We start from the raw sequence: 20835 nt of genomic DNA, 5'->3' as shown, positions 1-20835 counted from the left end.
CAAAAAACAAAAAGGTAAAAAGGGTTTTTCATAAAAAACCTAACAAAGGAAAAATCGTAGAAAGCATGTACACGAAAATTAGTCTTAAAACCCTTTATCCAAAAAAGGGGGCAGGAATTAAAACATTTTTGTTTACAGCTATAAAAGGCCAGAAAGTGTCAAGAACCAACCATCACAATAACAAATAAATAAAATTGTTCAAAGAAGGGGCCCACAGGCCGGGCCCCAGAATAGCCAGAAATTAGTTAAACAACAGGAAGGTCAACATCACCAGAAGGCAAAGAGGTCGGGTCAGCCGCTGGGGAGGACAGAGTAGTCTCTTCAGCAGCAGGAGTCAGAACGCTTGAAGACGTCGGCTGAGATCTCTCTCGTTGATCCTCACAAGGAGGAGATTCTACAATCCTCTGACCATGGGTCTTTAGCTCGGAATCCGTCTCAGGACGGGGAGGAGAGATAATAGCACCATTCGCCACAATCTTATCAGGATCCAGAGGAGAAAGGTCCAGGCCAAGAGCAATAACTCCGATCTGTTCCTTAAAGATCCTCCAGGCTTCCTCCGAGCTCTCCGCCACAGAGTCCTCCAGATCCTGATAAGCCTCCCGACCTTTCTCCAACTCCCGCTGAAGATCGATGTTGTCGGTAAAGACCCTGACATAGTTCTACTCGGCCTTCTCTTTCAGACCTTCCGCCATGGCACACTGGGCCATCAAATTCTTCTCCCTCTCCTGAAGTCGGGACTTCTCTTCCTTCAAGCCAGCGACTTCCTCCAAAAGCCTCTTCTCTTTCTCCTGATAAAGGAAAATCCTTCCCTCCAGCTCTTCAACTTTTTGGGTAGAACCCAAAGAACTAAGGGGAGTATTCTAAAAAATATCAAGAAGTTTGGTGCATTACCCCAGCCGCTCGAACACCACCCTGGACCAGGATATTAAGATGGTTTCAAACGGAAGCATCATCCATATTAATATGAGTATGGGAAAAGATTTGATTCCGAACGAATTGGAAGAAGCACCCAACCCTGAAGTCTTGCGCTTCTTCCTCTCAGGTTCAGGGGAAGCACGGGCGGGAGGGGTAGGAGAAGGAAGAGAAGAGGCAGAATTAGAAGTTACCGTAGTGGGACGAGAAGAGGTCCTCAAATCACGAGGGGGAGGAGGAGGAGGAGGGGGAAGAGTGCCAGCAGCCCTCGCGGCGTCAACCTGTGCCCGCGACTTCCTTTTAGCATCCTGAACTTTCTGGTAGGAAGCACTAGAACCCTTCTTCACCTTTTCTGAAAAGAAGAAAACAAAAAAGAGTTAAGACTACTACAAGTCAGAAACAGCTAGTTGTAAGTCAAAAACAGCTAGTTATAAATCGAAAACTATCAAAAGCTACAATAAAGGTACCTAGTTGGGTCCGCACAAAATCGAAGACCCCTGAAGAAACTTTTTTGTATCCAAATAAGGGGCTCTTCCCCAAACTTCTCGGAAGAACCCTACAACCGCCTCCTCAACCTCGTTACCAAATCATTCAGGCCGTATTTCTTGACAGGAGAGGCCTCTAACCAGTATAAAGGAAAGCGGGGAGAAGAATTTTCATCAAGGAAGAAGGGATGGTGACCCTCAACTGCTAGGACTTTAAAAAAGTTCTTAAAATCGTGAAAGGACTCATCAAAGATGGAAAAAATCTTCCGACCTTGAATGGCCCAAAAAGAGATCCACTGTTGCTTATTATTTTGCCCACTGAAGGGGTTGGTCATATGAAAGAGATAGAAAAAGATCCTCAAAGACGTCCGAAAATCCAACTCTTGGCTAACAAGCTGGTAAATCTTCATAAAAATCCTAAGAATTGGGGTGGAGCTGGGTAGGAGCAACTCAGCAGTGGTTCAGAACTTCTATCTCAAAGTCAGAAAAAGGCAAAAGAAACCCTAGACGGGTAAAAAGACTTTCATACATAAAAAAGAAATGAGGGTCAGCATTGGCAGCCTTCCCAAAACAAACCCGGTCTTCAGGACCCGGGACAATCAACTCGTACTTAGGTTCATCCTCATCAAGAACACAAATCCTATGATGGGTGCGAAGGTCAGTGATGTAGTCTGTATTTACTAGGGGTTCCTCCCCAAGAACAGTAACGTCTACCCAGTCAAAAATCTGAGAAGTCATCTTTTCCAGTAAAAGAAATGGAAGAAAAAGTGACGAAGACCTACAAAGGAAAGCAGAAGAAGATCATACACAGAACCTCTAAAAAACTAAACAGCCCGACTCAAAGGCAAGAAAATAAAAAGGCTAGTTTAACATACTCGCTAACAGCATGATCTCCTCTAAATACATAAAAAGTAAATGACAAAGAGGAGAAGAATGTGGAACTAACCTTTGTTGATTAGTGTGAAGAGAAGCAGAGGCAACAACAGTCACATCAATGAAGGCTAAAAAGCTTTTTCTTTGAGAAAATAAGATTCGAAGTAAAAAATTTCAGAAAACGAAAGAAACAGAAGAACGAGAGGGAAAAGTATTTATAAATACACCAGGGGCAAAACAGTAAAACGAAGCTATCATTAAAGATACGCGCCGTTACCAATGTAACCACTCCATACGTGTAAATATGAATCTCCTAAACGGACGTGACGTTTGATTAGACGCGACTGTTGGAAATTTTTAAATCACGTCAGTTCCTACATCACGTCGGCTACAAGCCCAAGTTCAAATACTCAAATCCAACTCATAATTAAAAAAGGGATTGGACTCGAGTAGGGGCACTGTTCATACCCTGGTCCAACACTAAGGCACATGTTTAAATAAAAGGCCCAATCTAAAGATTAGCCTTCACTCGACACCGACCTTCTCGCAAGAAGTCGGATCCTACACCGACTTGCTCTAAGAAAGTCGGATCAAAGATTAGCTGGCAGATAACCCTTAAGTAACTGCCCCTAAAATCTTCAACCCACTTCCAGGAGCCATATCTCAACTTCCCTACGATAAAGGGACGGTTATCCACCTAAAAAGGTAAAACTACTCCAACGGTGGTTATTGGTTCACCACTATAAATACACTGACACCCCTCAGGTATCTCTTAAGTTCTAATATTCTTAAAACCTGCTAAAATCCTTTGCTGACTTAGGCATCGGAGTTTCTTTGCAGGTACCACCCCCACTCTTTCACACACACAAGTCGGAGAGCAGCTCCCAAATGCTAGTCTAGGCGGAGACTATCTTCACTCAACGCGTGGGCCAGTTTCACAAGCCCAATCCTCTAACTTCAGGTTACCTACGTAACATATATATATATATATATATATAATTATAAAAAATATATATAATATGTATTAATTGAAATTAACGGTTAAAATAATTGGAACACCAGTGTTCTAGGTACACTTGAAATTTTTTCATATATATATATATATATATATATATATATATATGATCCAATAATTATAACTCAACCCAAATTTATTTATTGATCCGTTAGTTATAGTTTGGCTCAAATTCACCTATTGATCTGTTAGCTATAGCTCGACCCAATTATACCTATACATCGGAATCCAAGTGAAATAATAGAGGTGACTTATCTTAAGTTAGAGAGCATATCGACTATAACAGAACTATATAAATACGTTCAGGAGGAGTTACCACAAAATCAGGCTAACATATCCTCAACAACTCTGCAATACTAGGTCCACTGAGTAACTGCCTATAGCATAACAACTCTATAAATACAAAATCTTAACTTCGTGAAAGGTACATTGTTCATTCTAAACAATATTATACTCATCTCTTATCCTTACTTATTTGAGCGTGGAGTACCTTGGCAAGTGTTCTTGCTTGCAGTGTTCTAGCCAAGTCGACGTATAACTCTTCCGACGAAGCAACACTGTTCTAAGGAGTCACTATAACTCGGTTGGATCTTTATGGACAGAACATTTGGCACCCACTGTGAGATCGAGTTGACTTAACCCACCATTATCTCTTCTGCTTACTTTTACCCTCTTTTGCAAGTTATAATCAATGCGCGAAAGAACAAAACAATCCACTTCCTCCTCTTCTCTGACCGAGGCCGAGCTTTTAGTTATCAATGAGTCGTTGCGAGCAGAAATCCAACGTGTGGCCGAGCTATTAAACTAGAAACAAAATGACCGACGTGACGAGGAAGAGCAAAAAAATTCTGGTAATGGCACAGATGACGACGACCGCACCTCGAAAGTCACGCCCGCGGTGTTAGTCACTTCGAAGTTTTTAGTTTTATTTCTACTTTTCAGGAGGTGGCCGACTTCTTCACCAACAAGTTTGTAGCATACAAATCTATGTCCATGATTCTGACTTTAACGTTATCCCATATTTTCTTTTTCCACTTGTTATTCCTCTTTTTTGTAGAACCTCAATCATGGCTGGTGAACAAATTTTACCTCATCCTCCACCAACTCAGCCGAGTTATAACTTATGGACGTTGCACGATAATTTGAGGTCCAGATGATGGCCGATCCATTAGCTCAACGACAAAAAAAATCAATGAAAGGCAAATGACTTCAACAAATTAAATTACTAAGTCATTTCTACCTCGGTAAAACTATGTATATGCATAATTTAGTTTGCTTATATAAAATATTTTATGTCAAATTTCAATACATTATAGCTTCTTATGAAGTATATACTACTCTATATACTCGAATCGCTTCACATTATTTATATATCTTATCATTTCATATATCAAAATCAATCAATTAATCCATCCGAGAACAAAATCGGCTATTAATCAATTCGGAAAAAAATTAACTGCATTGAGTAAGAAATTCATCAATAAATTATTTTGGGTCGGAAAAATTTCCAAAGACAATTGATCATTATATCCTCGAGTCATACAATCGATTCCATCAACGAATGCATATTTCTGAACTTTTCAATTCGCATCAATCAAATGCTATATGCATGCTGTGAAAAATTATTCTCAAGCGGAAAAGTATCCTCCACACAATTGTATTGATCGAATAACTCTTACTATTCAATTATTTTTTGAATAAGTGTCGACATAATAATCTGGCCAAGTTTGGGGGCTACCACTCATTGCATAACCGATTTATAGATGGACATAACTCTCTCACTTTTTAATCTTTCTATCCATCTTTATTTATTTATTTAATTATTTATTTGTTTATCTATTTTATCTATTTGATCATTCATAATCTTTCAATATAACTTTCTCACTACTAATGTTTCTCTTGTTTCTTTCTGATCTGTTCGTATAAGTCGGCCACGTGCAAATTCAAAATAGAACAGTTTGTGATCCGTTCGTATAAGTCAGCCGTGTGTGCCATAACTCGGCCACGTGCAGCAAATTCAACAAAAAACAAAACAGTTACTTGCTGATAATCCTTAGAGGTCCTCTTCAAAGAAGCCACCAAACGATTCCCTGCGAGATTCTCGAACAGTATTCATGCCTCATAACTCAGAATGAGGAGAACATGCCACAATCAAGTTAGATACAAATCTTATATAAACAGAACCAAGTCCCAACCCCTTTCGGTGTTTTTTGAGGACTGAAGTATAGCTCGGTGTCTGTACTCATAGGACAGAAAACTCCATATAAACGGAAGATGGAGTTATACCTCGGCACTAGAAGGAGGTATACCTTGGGTCAGATTACTGTGCAGAAACACTTTTTTTCCCATCCAACAAGTTGAGCTTGAGGGCTACTACTATTACTACAATTCTGATTTATAAGTCCAAAAGTCGAAAGCTCAACATGTTTTATTGAAAAATATCACAGGTCAAGCATGGGAGCTGTGATCCAGTAGCTATAGCTCGACCTAAATTTACCTATTGATCCGTTAGTTATAGCTCGACCCAACTATACCTATTGATCTGTTAGCTATAGCTTGGTCCAATTATACCTATAAATCAGAATCTAAGTGAAATAATAGAGGTGACTTATCTCCAGTTAGAGAGAATCTCGGCTATAACAGAACTATATGAATACATTCAGGAGCAGTTACCACAAAATCAGGCTAACATATCCTCAACAGTTCCGCAATACTAGGTCTACTAGGTAACCGCTTATAGCACAACAACTCTAGAAATACAAAATCTTAACTATGTGAAAGGTACGTTGTTCATTTTAAATAATATTATACTCATCTCTTACCCTTATTTATGTGTCAGAATATCTTTGTAGATGTTTCTGCTCACGATGTTCTAACCAAGCCAACGTATAGCTCTTCCGACGAAGCAGCACAATGTTCTAAAGAGTCGCTCGGCTGGATCTTCACGGACAGAACAATATATATATATATATATATATATATATATATATATATATATATTTCAATCCCGAGTTTAGTGTATGCACTTAGGGCTGGCAATTCATACCCTACCCGCGGGTATCCAACCTGGTCCAATCCGTTCGGGTAGGGTAGGCTACCTGACCCGCTGCGGGTAGGGTAGGGTACGGGTTTAGGGTGTACCCTACCCTACCCATACCTCATATATAACACATATTTTATAAAAATTAGGAATATAGTGAAGGAAGTGAAAGTTAAACCCATAACCTCCCTTGTGTAATGACTTACCATAAATGAACAACCACTAAAACTAGTTAGTTAATTTAGTAATTTAGAGCATTAGTTTTTTATTTTTTATGTTATTAATATGTATAAAATTTAAAATGATTGAATTTTATATTTACTTTGAAAAAATTTGATATTTCTGCAGGTAGAGTAGGGTAGAGTAGGGTTTAGAATTTTAAGGTGGAGGTAGGGTTAGGGTTGAGAGATTCTCAACCCACAGGTAGGATAGGGTAGAGTTTTAATAAAATTTTCAATCCGCAGGTAGGATTAGGGTAGAGTTTGGACCCTATCCTACACTACCCATTGCCAGCCCTATATGCACTACACATAGGGTCTAGGAAATGTGATAATAATTTTGTCAATAAATGATTCAGTAGCCTTGCATACTAGAGCATTTTCAGTTATGATTGGTATGACTCCAACCTTCTTAATTGCTTCATTGTATAAGCGAGCATATATAATCTTTGTTTTGTCCATGACTTCCATCAACTTTTAAGAAAATATGGTCTCCCTTACCTATTGTCATAAAATTAACCAAATGTCTTTATAAATCCGTCCACCTCTCAGCAAAAAAATAACACTTTTTGAGTTTTATATACTTTCTATTGGTTAAAGTATTCTTTCAATATTTTCTTTCTCTTTTTGTAACAATGTTTTTAAAGCATTGAATTTAGGAGGTAGATAGCCAAATATTACATGACTTGCAGTCAAAATGTAAGAATTCATATAGAATGAATTTCTCACAAGAGAAAAAGAAAAGTCAGAAGAATAAAGCATTCAAGCAATAAGCTTAGTAAATTGAGTCCCTCTTCTTTATTAAAGGGAGCACTTTCTTTTTTCCTTTTCTATTAAGCTGAAGGTATTGTTTGCACTATAGCCAAAAGTAACTTGGCTATTCTCAGAGCTCTTATAGTTTATTTATTATTAATTTTTTTTTACAGTTTCATTAGATAAACAACAAAAAATTTGAAAAACGTGAATAATAGGTCATTTTTTAGCCCACCGAAGATAAAAAAAAAAATCACCCTAACTAAGTAACAAAAATTTTTTTTACATTACCTTTTTAAATTTTTAACCATCCATTGCTGCTGTTTCTCTTAGAAACTCTATCAGCGCCATTGTTGCCCCATAAGCCTCCCACTCGATTTGCAACAAGAACAATCTTCCATTTTGTATTTAAAATAAACATCCGTCCCTTTTATATGTAAAATAAAATATAATAATAGATTTGTAACAAGAATAACAATCCCTTTTATATGTAAAATGAATATTCGCATGCAAATAAAACTTTCAATAAATACTTTGTCAAAAATTTGCGCCTCCACAATAATGCCATCTGAGAACTCCGTCGGTAATAGCGCGCGTGACGGTGACGAGAGAATCAGCAAAGTGCTGAGAGAAATCTGCTTCAAACGGTTGGAAAGTTGGTCGAAATTAGATTGCAAGAAGTCCTTGAGGTCTCCGGAGACCACCTCAACAGTTTTTGCAGATTTGAAAATGACTTCCACAACGGAAAGTAGCGTGCCAAGAAGCTTGGAAACTCTCATCCTCTTACGCATTAAAATGGGCGCGTGATAAAGCCTATAAGTGCCGTCAGCAGTGAAGCTGATGGCACCCAGGTTAAAAAACCACTTCATCTTACGGCCATAATTAAAACCCTTCTCCGACACTTGCAGCTCCATTAACCTCCAAATTACCAATAACACCTTATAGTTCAATATCTATACGCAAAGTCGTGGATCGGAGATCGACGATGACGAGTTTTGGGTGTGGACCGGAGATTATGGTAAAATTGGAAGTAACTGTACGTAGTGTGAATGTGTTTTCTTGGTGACTTAAAGAAACTAAAAAAAAAAAAGAAAAACAAAAAAACTGCTTAAATAGAGAAACAGTCCCATTTAAGACTAATCTTAAACTCCTCCCAAGGAGAAAGAAGCTCCATATGATAAAGTTGTAACCTTATCGCCATTTTTGTCATCGTGTCTGCCACTGTGTTTGCATCTCTCATAATCAAATAAAAGTCAACACGCCAATTCCAATGCATGATATCCCTCATTTTGAGTATCAACGTATCAATAAACTCAAAATCATCTTGGTGATTAGTAACAAGATTAAACGCTTCCACACAATCTGTCTCACAAATAACATCTCGTTAATCCACATCTCAGGTTAAGAGATATTCTCTCCAAATAGCAAACAATTCTTCTTGAAGAATATTATTACTCCCAATCATTTCCAAACACCCCCTTTGCAAACTCTCATTACAATCTTTAATAACACAAGCAAAACCAACACTATCACCCAAACCAGGATAACTAGCATCACAATTAATCTTGAAAGTACTAATGGATAGGAGATTCCAAAAATCATTTAGAAAAGAGGGAAGGGACATAGTTGTAATTTAAAAATATTCCTAAACTTCGTTTCTGAAGTTAATGCGAGACAAATCACTTTTTTTCGGAGGCCAAGTCTCATGAGGATTAAAAATGTCATTATTCCTTACTCGCCATATTCACCAAAGTCTCGAAAAGAACCTGAACAGATGCTCTCTGCTATGATACAAGAACCAGTTTTTCAAATCTAGAGGATGATAAGAAATATCCAACCTATGCCATATAAGCTGAGCTTTTGGACAATTCCGAATACAATGTAAAACCGATTCCTGACTAGAAAGACATCTTGAGCACCTATCCGATGGTGACATCCCTCTTTTGAAGTGAAAACTTGCAGTAGGAAGAGCCTCCTTAAGACACAACCAAGCCAAAAACTTGTGCTTTTTCGGAGCAAGCTGGCGCCAAAACCAAAGCTAAAGCCAATTCTCCCGCTCTTCCCAACCAAACAGCTGCTTACACAACCACAAGTAATCATTGCGTGAGTCATAGACTTTAACAGACTAGACCAATACCAACCCCACTTCTAAACCTACTTGCACATCTGGATTATTATAAGAAAAAAATATTACCTTTTTTTTAGTGTGAAGGTGTTTAATTACTAATTCTAATTTTTTAAATTTTAAAATCTGAAATTAAATAATTAATTACGAATTTAATCTTTAATTTTTAATTTATCTTTTTTTAAAATTTATTATTCACATTGTTTACGATCATCATTTTTTTTTATTTCGATTAGATACGGTATATTCATTATTCACATTCTTACATGCATCAATTCCACCTCTTTTTATTTTCAATAAGTGTGATTTAACCCTTAAATACAAACTCATACACACCCTATCACAAAAATTACAATGTCAATTTTTGTATGCAACATTGCAACGTCAGTATTAGGATTTGTTTTTCAAAATCTTGACATAAGCCCAAAGAGAAATTTTTGAGTCATGATTGTCAACAATTACATGTTTGTTTGTGATCATAGAATCGAAAGAAACACTAGGTTCTAAAATTTTTGTTACTAAAAACTTTAACATCTGTCTTGGAAGGATTAAAAATTTAAAATTTGAAAGAAAAGATGGACCCTGAATTTAGCCCATAACTTGGTAAAACTGAACTCCCTGACCAAGTGACCAGACTTGCCTTGGACTTGTGTTGCAGCGGAAGTTCCACAAAATAAATCGAGTAATCGACAACCTCACCTACTTCATCCAACGTTTCTTCTGCATATTCGTGTCGTATTTGGGTTCGTCGCCGATACGTCGGCGCCGTCAAGCGAGTCGGTGCTTCATTGATACCTACCTTGTCCTGTGATTAGGGATGTTATTGGGGCAGGGCAGGGGCGGGGATGCCTCCCTGCTCCCCATCCCCGCCCTCAGATTTGCTTCTCATCCCCGTCCCCATTCCTTGCTGTGGGGGAATATTGCTTCCCATCCCCATTTTCCACGGAGCCCCATTTATCGCAGAGACTCCATTCTCCATCTACATAATAGTTCTAACTAATTATTAATTTTCATATAAATAGAGGTGTAAGTATCTATCTTATACAAAAACTGCAAGATTTTATACAAAAAGTCTAAATGACACGATAGTGACTTCTTTTGAAATAACGCAATGAGGGGATGCAATGATGAGCCAAAGGACAAAGCAGTGAACGAGGTGAGAAACACGGCAACAAAGAGGAGAATGGACACGGCGGCAGAGTTACGAAAATGAACGCCGCAAATAGAAATTACAATGCGGTAAGGGTGATGGCACGGTGAGGTGTGACGATGATGCAGTGAGAAGGGTGGCGAGGAGGTGGGTTATGCAAATAAAGATTAGGAGTTTTGGATTTCTATATGTGTGTATGTGAGAAATGACTAAAAAACATATATGAGAAATAAATTATAAAGGATAATTCAGGAAATTCATAAATTTCGGGAAATAGCGGAGACGGGGCGGGGATCCCCGCTCGGGTCTCCGCGCCTGTTTCGGGGGAATTTTGTCCCTCATCCCCATCCCCGCAGGAAAAATTCCCCACAATTGGATCTCCATTCGGATCCCCGTGTCTCGGGGAGTTTTGCCATCCCTACCCGTGATATTTTAATTGTGAAAATTTAAGTGCAGTTAACTTCACGTGAAATTGATAGTTGAGAATAGTTAAATAATTTAATTGATTTAACTAAATTTTTATTTAACGGCTCTAAATTATCAACTATATAAAAGTAACAAAACTTTGTTAGAGGTCTTAATACTCCATCAATCTTAAATCCTAAACAATAACGTTTTTTAAAGCCTTAATTTGAGTTAGAGGATTTACTGATCTACAAAGTCTTCTCTTTTCAAGTGTATGCATAACTGCTAGAAATACTATTGCATTCTGTGTCAAAGGGAAACATGCACCAAAACCAAAACACATTAAAGCAGACAGCGAAGACAGGCATTTTTTTTCTGGGTCGGATTGGGACACAAGCTAGCGACAAGTTTTCTTCAGAGTACAATGTTGGGCTGAATTTTTGGGATCCATGTTTTTCATCATGTGATTGTATAATTTAACCTACTGAGTTTTTCAAGACATAATAACATAGATAAAAAAAAAAAAAGGAGACAGATAGCATAATCAAAATCTAATTTTTTTTTCTAAAAAAAAAATCTAATTTATTTAACTAAATTGAGTTAGTCTTAAACTCTTATAGATAGTTCACTAATCTGCTTAATCAAGTGTTGGAAATTCGAATTTCGTTTTGTATATATAGCAAATTTTTAAATGAAGCTTCGATTTACGATAGATTAATTCTTAGTCGAGACTAAAAGATACTATAGAAAAAAAAATCTAATTAATTTTGTTTTCTTCTATGGATTGCTCTTATTAATTTATATTAAGATCACAAAAACACGACTGAGTATGAATTTGTTTTTGTGTACTTGCTTCATGATTCATGGACTCTTGATAACGAATTACCCTCAAGGAAGAGTTTGAATATGAAAATTAGTTATGACATCAAAATGAATTATAAGAAATTTTTGGGGTTAGTAATCTTTAGTGATTTTAATTATTATTTCACTAGTATAAGTATTAAATTGTTTTTAATAATATATTTTATTAATTTATATATGTAAAATTATAGTCACAAAAAAAATGTGTAAAACTATAGAGAATGTGAATGCAAATTGTGTTAACTCATGTGCAAACTCTGATAAACATAAGTATAAACTATAAAGTGTAAATTATATATTTTTTGTATGTAAATAATGACTAAATACTTGCTCAAAATGATAATATTTACTGGTTATGTAATATTACTGATTAATTATTTGTAAAGATAAAATATAAAAAATATTATCTGTACAAAAAAATTTAATTATCAAATTAGTCATAATATATTTATGTATAAATATATGTGTTATTTAATTTATTTTTAATATATATTTTATATTTTAATATATATTTTATCTAGATGATTGATTTAGTAATTAATTTTTAATTTTTAATATGCACATAATATAATTGATAAAATATATGTAAAAATAAAATTATATATTATACTTTCTTCCATTTTCGATAAGTATACGCTTATATTACATAAATAAAGCAATAAATTAGTTTTAATTTAAGTTCGAAATGGTGTGTTTAATTCTTATTTCTCTCTCTTGGTTGTTTTCCGGTTTGAATCTGTTTTTTTTTTCTTTTTATAATTGTGATTACTTAACTCCATTCATATCAATTATTTATTTATTTTTTTCAGTCAACTATGAGTGATGAAATCTATGAATAAGTGAACATATATAGAAAATTTTTAATACATCACTAATATTGTTGAAAAAAAAAAAACAATTATACCATCGTCTAATACACTAACTATTATTGCAGTCAATTATTTCATAAACATTTTAAGAATTCATTTAAGCTTTTAAATGATTGGTTTATAATACAAAATAAATTTATAGGATAATTTAAATTTAGAGAGTTTAAATTTAATATACCTACAGTATAAAATATTTTTGTTCATTCTTTTAAATGATGACTTAGGACGACAACACAAAGAATAGTTAATCTTTTTTATAATGCATTAATATTAAAATTTAAAGAGTAAATTATCATTTTTATCTCCAACGTTTGGAGTAAATCTTATTTGTGTCCCTAACGTTTAAATCGTCTTATTTGTATCCTAACGTTTATAAAAGTGATTCAATGTTATTCTGCCGTCAATTATACATCATGAACGCTTTAGTTTGAGTTTTAAAAATCTCTTCTTGAAGTTAGAATACAAATGTCTGGGATAGAATCGATGATCTACTCCAAAAAATAGCTTATCCTAAATATTGAAACTAATTCCTACAATATTTACATAATTCAAACACAAATAGTGGGTATAATATTAAAATCGAACACATCCAAGTGAGACCTAATTGAGAATGAATATATCAAAGTGAAAATAATTGAAAAATATAATCTGATTTATTAGTATAATTGATAGTAGGATAATATTGAATCACTTTTATAAATATTAAAGATACAAATAAGACGATTTAAACGTTAGAAACACAAATATGACTTACCCAAACGTTGGAGACAAAAACAATACTTTACTCAAATTTAAATTTAAATACGTAAAAAAAAATCTGACACATAATATATTCACTCAGCTTGAAAAGGGGTATAATGGTAATCAACAATAATCATGGTTTCTGTTTAATTTATCCCCGTTTCCCAAGCAGTGCAATCGCAATCGCAATCGCATGCTTCATAGCTTGCTACCAAAAAGTGCCAGCTGGCACACTCTGAATTCCGCTGTTCGCAATTTATATATAAACCCGAACAATAGGGGCGCGTGAGCTCCACCTCCTCAACGGTCTCACTCTGACACACTCTCCCTCCCTTCGCTTCCTTCTGCAACCTCTCTCTGCGGTTCTTCCCTCACCACACCACTACTCTCTCCTCTTTTTTCTTCTTCTTTTTTCTGTTTCTGTTTCACAGTAATAGGGTTTTAGGGTTCATCTTCTTCCCGCACATTTCAATGCCGGAGAAGTCCAGGAAGGTACCTTTCACGGAACAAGACTCAGCAAAGCTCCTAGAAAGGTATTATTATTTATTTCTTTATTTTGATTATTTTATTTTATGTTGTTATTTTAGTGATTTTTGCGGTGAAGTTTGAGCATGATTGCGGATTTTCTTCATCTGTTTTTATCTAGCAGGTATGATGCAACGACGGTGTTAACTTTGCTTCAGGAACTTGCGCACTATCCTCACGCGAAGATCGATTGGAATGAGTTGGTGAAGAATACATCAACTGGCATTTCCACCGCCAGAGAGTATCAGATGGTGTGGCGCCACTTGGCCTACCGTCATGCCCTTGCTGAAAATCTTGAAGATGGTGCTCAACCTCTGGTTTGTGATTTTAGTTATATTATTTAATTATAAAAAGAAAAAAATTTCTTGGGGTCATAAGATGAAATAATTAAGTACATTCACTAACAGGGATCAAGCTGTAACTATGGCAGTGGTTATAGTTGAATTTGTCAGGGACATGAATCTATAGTTACCACTTGCAGGAAATAAAAACTTGTCAATGCTTGTGCACATCATGCTAGTTCAGGCCTTCAGTTTCTCATTGATATGTTGTTACTAGCAATGGGTTAGTTGACTACCTCTGTTACTTACAGGATGATGATAGTGACCTAGAGTGCGAGCTGGAAGTATCGCCTCCAGTAAGTGCTGAAGCTGTGTCAGAGGCTGCAGCATGTATGAAGGTGAATATGCTGGCTCTTTACCACCCCCAGTTGTTAAATTCTATCCATCCAAGTGTCCTATGATTTTGCTCCAGCACATGGGTACACCTAGATGAATGATGTACCTGTACTAGGAACTTGGTATTGTTACATGTTTGGAACTCATGGATACTCATTGGTACAGAAATACAATTTGATTTATCTTTAAATGAAACAAACAGCTAATATCCATCCAAATTTTGTCTTATATTTTACCTCGAGTCTTATAAAAGTTCCATTTACTATTTCTTTAAATATAACCTGTGTGTTTCCACGAATTGTTTACCAATTAGGTAATGATTGCTTCTCGTACGCTGAGTGAATCAACCCCTAGTAGCTCAACGATTGAGGCTCCATTGACTATAACTGTTCCGGTTTGCCGTGGATCTGGAACTCCTAGTGGAAGTTCACAATCATCTAAATTGATGCAAGGGATGAATGTTATTTTTCCGGTTACTGTTCAGAGACAAACACTGCCAACTGCACCATCAACAGATGGTGTTGAGACCAAGGGATTAGGTGGTGGCAACATGGCTTCCAAAAGGAAGAGAAAAGCATGGTCAGAGGAAGAGGACATCCAGTTACGAGCAGCTGTTCAGAGATTTGGTGAAGGAAATTGGGCTAACATGGCCAAAGGAGATAACTTTCCTATTAAGAGAAGTCCTACTCAATTGGCTCAGGTGGTTTTTCAACCCTCAATATTTATGATTTATGGGACCTTTATCAACTCCTATCGTTTTTTTTAGTTTTTATTTTTTTGATAAGAAAAGGAAATTCATTAGTGGGGGAGAGATTATTTTCTTATGATTATGCATGGGACTATATCATTGATCCATGAATGGCAACTTGTTCAGCATTAGCCCCTGTAGTCAATAGCGTTGCAAATTGTCAATTTGTCCATCAGGGTGGTAAAGATAACGTTAAAAGAAAGATAAAAGAAGTCACCAGGGGTTATGTCATCCAAAACCATGTTCTCCAACTTTTCAGAACCATTTTCCCCCTCGTTTGTTATTGTTTTGTTTTCTACTTTGGGTAATGGTATTGTTGCTTGGTTGTCATGGAACAGCCTGCTTAGCAAATTTCGCAAATGGTGGAATTTAGTTTTTAATCCCTTTTTGATCCCGGAATTCTTCGTCGTTCACTCAATAATTTGTCTTTGACCTCACATATCACCAGGAATAATTGTTTGTATGTTCTTTATTATATTTGGATGGCATAGCCAGCCAGTTTCTCGAAATTCAAAACTTGAAGTTAAAATTATTCTGTGATCCCCGAGGTTTAAGTCCTGTGCATGTTCCTTGTTGTTAGTTAATTAAGAGCTACTCTCTTGTAGGTTGCTACTTCTAAGCATTCAATACTCTAATTATGAACATTATCAAAAATTCTTTTTTTTTATATGTAACAGCATTGCTTAATAAGCTAGAAACTTGCTTTAGGAATTATTTAAGGTAAATTTTGCAAGCTGATCTTATTCCTTGGCTATTGACAAATTGACCACTTGGTTTTTATTCAAAAAATGTTTTACATTTTACTAAAGTATGATTTCCTGATTTAGCAGCAAATATATATTGGCCAGCTCTATTATTGGGAGTGGGTTCTTTAGATTATTTCTGCAGCAAGTAGTGTCATGCATGTTGAAACTAATAATGTTTTATGTATAAATGGAGGATTGCTTATACGAAAGAGAACGTGAATTGTTGCACACACATAGTGCTTGTCTTGTTGTGGATGATGTGTTTGATTGGAATACAGTGACTGATGGCACTGAATGTTTAATCCGTTGTCATCTAGTCAGGTCAGGATGTCTGGGTATAACCCAGTTTTCCCGGGTTCAAATCCCGGCAACGGAGTTACATATACAACTATTTATAGTTGGACAAGTATAATAAGTGTAATGAATCTTTGTTTTAGATCCAGAAAAAAATATTATATTGAATAGATTTTCCTGTGCCGATTGTCTTTGTGAATATTTAATGTGATCGTAACGCATTTTACCTGTATTGACTAATTGTTGTCCACTTGTGCTACGTATTGTCATTCGTTCCCTGAATGTTGCAGAGGTGGAGCATTTTAAGAAAGAAAGATGGAACTGCCAATTCGGGAACCATCGTGACCAGCACAACTTATACTACTGCCGAACAACTGGCAACTCGTCATTCATTATCTTTAGCCCTTGATATGCCATTCAAGAAGTTAACTGCTCCTGGAACTGCTGATCAAGGTGATTCTCTTTAAGGCTTAACTTTGAAATATAGGAAAATGGTAATTGGTAATCATGCTGAACAACTTTCTATTATTTGTTTCTTAATTTTTATCCTTTTTGTCTTTGCACCCCTTGTCTTTAAGTCCTAATGAGCATCAGTTTCATGATTCTCAATGATGTCAATGATTGTGGATTTATTTAGTGCCGTTTCTGAGAAATGGATGTTTGTCATCGAGCTTTCCTCGAAAAGCAATCATGATAGTGGAAAGGTGTAGTACCTTGTTTTGCAGTGTGGTTTGGGCTTGTGCTTCTTTCAACTGCTTGTGGCATGATGCCCATATGATTTACCAATGCTGATTTTTTCTCCTAAAAACTGTTAACTAAATGAATGTATTGATTTATCGTTTCTTTTCCTCTAAATTATGTATGTTTTAGATTGTTTAAACTCATGTCATCTAGTATATCTATGGAATCTATCTAATATGAAATTGCAAATGCGGTCTACTTTGAATGAGAAAATTGGCATTGCTATCATATAGGTTTAACTTTCGTTTTTGGCATGAGCAGAATAGCTAAATAGCTCAAGTTGTTGTGCTCCTATGTTCTTTGGTTGTAAGCAACTGCTGCAAAATTAGCAAAATTCTTGGATAGAGGTGTCCTGCTTTTTTAAATTCTCTTCTTACTTAGGGCTCCCTTAAGCAGGAACAAATTGTCTTGTTCTCTTAAGGTGGAATTAATCCGTGTCATGTGTTTTGCCCTAATAATCGGTATTAAATACTAATTTCAAACTACTTTAGCAGCTGTGCTGATATCACTACTAACAAATTATGTGTCCACTACAGAGTACAGGTTACAAATTGTATCTTTTAAGTTGCTATATTTATTTATTTATAATTTAATTTTCTTTTTCCATGTTATTAACTTATAGAATTGCATTTCTCATGGGGTGAATAATATCGGCGTAATTCTTCTGAGTAATGTGTTACTTGAATAACTTCTGTTTTTTATGATTGCAGCTAAGACATCCTTAACAAGTAAAACTCAAGTGCAGCATAACGCTACAGCAACAACAATACAAAGTAGTTTACCACCACATCAGCAATCAATGCTCAGAGGTAATCCAACTCCAAATCCTGCATTGAAAGCTACTGCAGTTGCTGTTGGTGCCAGAGTTGTTTCTCAGTCAAACATTGCATCACAAATAAAGGTTGCACAAGCAAGAAATGCTGTGCCTGGAACAAGTATTTCATTGGCAAAACCATCCACTTCTGCTGGTATGTCTTCCGAATCGGAGGTACAAGCTCGCACTAGTTCAAGTGTTGCACATGTTCCCCCTCAGTCTGTACGCATTCCATCTCAGTCTGCACCTGCACCCTCCCAGTCAACTGCTCCTATCACATCTCCGTCATCGTGCTCTAGTACCGTTAAAGCCGCCTCTTCTACGGTGCCTGTATTGCCTGAGAAGGACAAACCCGTTACCCCTGTGGTTAACAAAGTTCCAATAAAGCAAGAAGTTAATACTACAGATGAATTGCGAAATTCAAAGCCTAGCCCGGCACCAAAAGAGATGGTTCAAAATGATGAGAAATCAACTCAAGACAAGAGCATGAATATTCCCGTTAAAGAGAGGGTTACTTCTCTTGTGGGAAGTACAAGAAAGGAGGAAGTAGCAGAAGATAAAGCAGTGCCAAAAAATCAAGTCAAGTCTGAAGATGATGGAAACAAGGGGAGCCATGATTTAGATAAAGAAAAGAGCAAAATTTCAATTAATGGAAGATCTCAGGATCAAAAGATGGATGAGAAGCAAGAAAATTTGCAGAACTAGCAACAGTTGGTTCGGTGGTTGACTGATTTAGCTTGTGCAAAGAATAGGTTTTCTTTCTTCTTCTTGTTGCTGTTCTATAGTATGCTGAGCTCTAACTTTTTAAGGTCGAAGTCAGCCTTAGGAATTTGTGGAAGATCACCTAATCACCTACAGCAAAATCTTGTAATATCCATAAGTCTTGTTTGATGGTAAATATATTTTAATTTCTCCTTTGTTATTTAATAAGAGAAAGTGGTAGAAAAAAGTTAGAGAGAATAAATGATTGTTAAAAAAAAAAGGGCTAAAACGTTAGAATATCAGAAACTGAAAACATTAGAACATAAATTTTAGTTACTTTTAACAGAAAATTTCTATCTGATTATTTTGTTTTATTTCCATTGCCAAGCTACAATGCATGTTCCACCACACCACCACCAACATCCATCGACTCACAAAGGAGGAAAATTTGATACGCATAAATTTTGTATTCGTAAGATTATATCGAACAAGATTATTATCATGGTAGAAGTATTCTATAAACGAAATGCGTTCTTGATTCATTTTTGGAACCTCGAAATTCATAAAGTTTTCCTGCAATGCTAAGCAAACAGATTTTAGGAAACAGTTATACTACATATACAAGTTTTTTTGGTAAATAAATCCAATTAAATTGGTTCAAACTCAACAAAAATTAACTTTAAATTAGAGAGCGTGTAAACATGCATTCTTGTAACTATTCACTAGCGCGAACGTTAATATGAGAAACGCTTCTTCTCCCTCGATCAAAATTGAAATGATCAAATTTCAAATGACGCTCAAAATCTTTGCGAAAACTCAAGAAAATCTCAAAGCCATGTTTCAAATTTTCACAAAAAAAAAAAAAAACACAGAAATAGAAGACGAAAGATTATTGAATGTACTGTTCACTAATCGTCCAGTTTTTTCACTTTTCTCTTTCGCATTTTTGATCGCGAAACACTAGATGGTCATATTTCTGTTTATTTAGTAGATTCATTTTGTGTTTTTTCATTAAAGTAGATATTATTGTTCTCATTATATTGTTCATTTGGTGATAACATTGTTAGGTCGGTGTAAAAATATTACGTAGTGTTTCTGGTATAGTTTAACCTATATCAGCACGTGTTTGAAGGATTTGAATATGTTTTTATGCATGTTTGAGTGTTTGCATGTTTTGAACTGAGTTCGTATGTAGTAATCAGTAACAATTTTCGGTGTATTTTGTCTGAATTGATGTGCACTTGGTGTTGTCCTGTTTTTGTTGTAATTAGGCAACAAAATGTTGTTGTAGTGCTTCTGATGATATTTTGTGCATGTTTGAGTGATTTGCATTTTTTTTTTGAGAAATTTTGTTCATGAATTTGTTGTAACTAGCCCATCGAAATTTGTTGTAGTGCTTTTGGTGTCGTTTTGTGCATGTTTGATTGAGTTGCATGTCTTTTTGAACTGACATTGTGTGATGCAATCAAGAAATAATAGCAGTGTATTTAGTTTGTATTTCGGTGTATTTTGTCTAAATTGAGGGGTACTTGGTATTGTGTTCTCTTTTTGTTGTAACTAGGCAATAGAATATTGTTGTGCTGCTTCTGATGTTATTTTGTGCATATTTGAGTGATTTGCATGTTTTTTTTCATTTCTGAGGAATTTTGTTCATGAATTTGTTGTAACTAGCCCATAGAAATTTGTTGTAGTGTTTTTGGTGTCGTTTTGTGCATATTTGATTGAGTTGCATTCTTTTTTAACTGACATTGTGTGATGCAATCAAGAAATAATGGCGGTATATTTAGTTTGTATTTCGGTGTATTTTGTATGAATTGAGGTGCACTTGATGTTGTTATCCTCCTTTTATTGTAACTAGACAACAGAATGTTATTGTAGTATTTTTGATGTTATTTTGTACATGTTTGAGTAATTTGCATGTGTTTTTGTCCCTTTTTTAGGGATCTTGTTCATGGATTTGTTGTAACTAGCACATAGAATTTTGTTGTAGTGCTTCTGGTGTCATTTTGTGTATGTTTGGTTAAGTTGCTTGTCTTTTTGAACTGATGTTGTGTGATACAATCAAGAAATAATAGCGGTATATTTGATTTGTATTTCAGTATATTTCATGTTGTTTGTATTTCATGTGAATTGAGGTGCAC

At 35.6% G+C, this 20835-nt stretch overlaps 1 protein-coding gene across 2 annotated transcripts; it reads left to right on the top strand.

Moving 5' to 3' along the window:
• The first annotated feature begins 13628 nt into the window (after nt 1-13628).
• Nucleotides 13629-18956, top strand: LOC107606217 (uncharacterized). 2 transcript variants are annotated; one of them, XM_016308235.3, is made up of 6 exons: nt 13629-13980; nt 14097-14289; nt 14565-14651; nt 14963-15349; nt 16728-16890; nt 17889-18956. In XM_016308235.3, the coding sequence occupies exons 1-6, from the start codon at nt 13919-13921 to the stop codon at nt 18695-18697; spliced, it is 1701 nt and encodes a 566-aa protein (XP_016163721.1). In that variant the 5' UTR covers nt 13629-13918; the 3' UTR covers nt 18698-18956. The 2 variants fall into 2 exon arrangements, with proteins under 2 accessions (XP_016163721.1, XP_016163720.1); XM_016308234.3 differs by having other exon boundaries at nt 13633-13980; nt 14094-14289.
• The last annotated feature ends 1879 nt before the right edge of the window (nt 18957-20835 follow it).

Source organism: Arachis ipaensis, chromosome B7 (genome assembly GCF_059453495.1).
Source record: "Arachis ipaensis isolate K30076 ecotype BB chromosome B7, ASM5945349v1, whole genome shotgun sequence".
In the NCBI taxonomy this organism is placed as follows: Eukaryota; Viridiplantae; Streptophyta; class Magnoliopsida; order Fabales; family Fabaceae; genus Arachis; species Arachis ipaensis.
The sequence above is the reverse complement of the archived record's forward strand: the minus strand, read 5'-3'. Positions and strand labels throughout refer to the sequence as shown.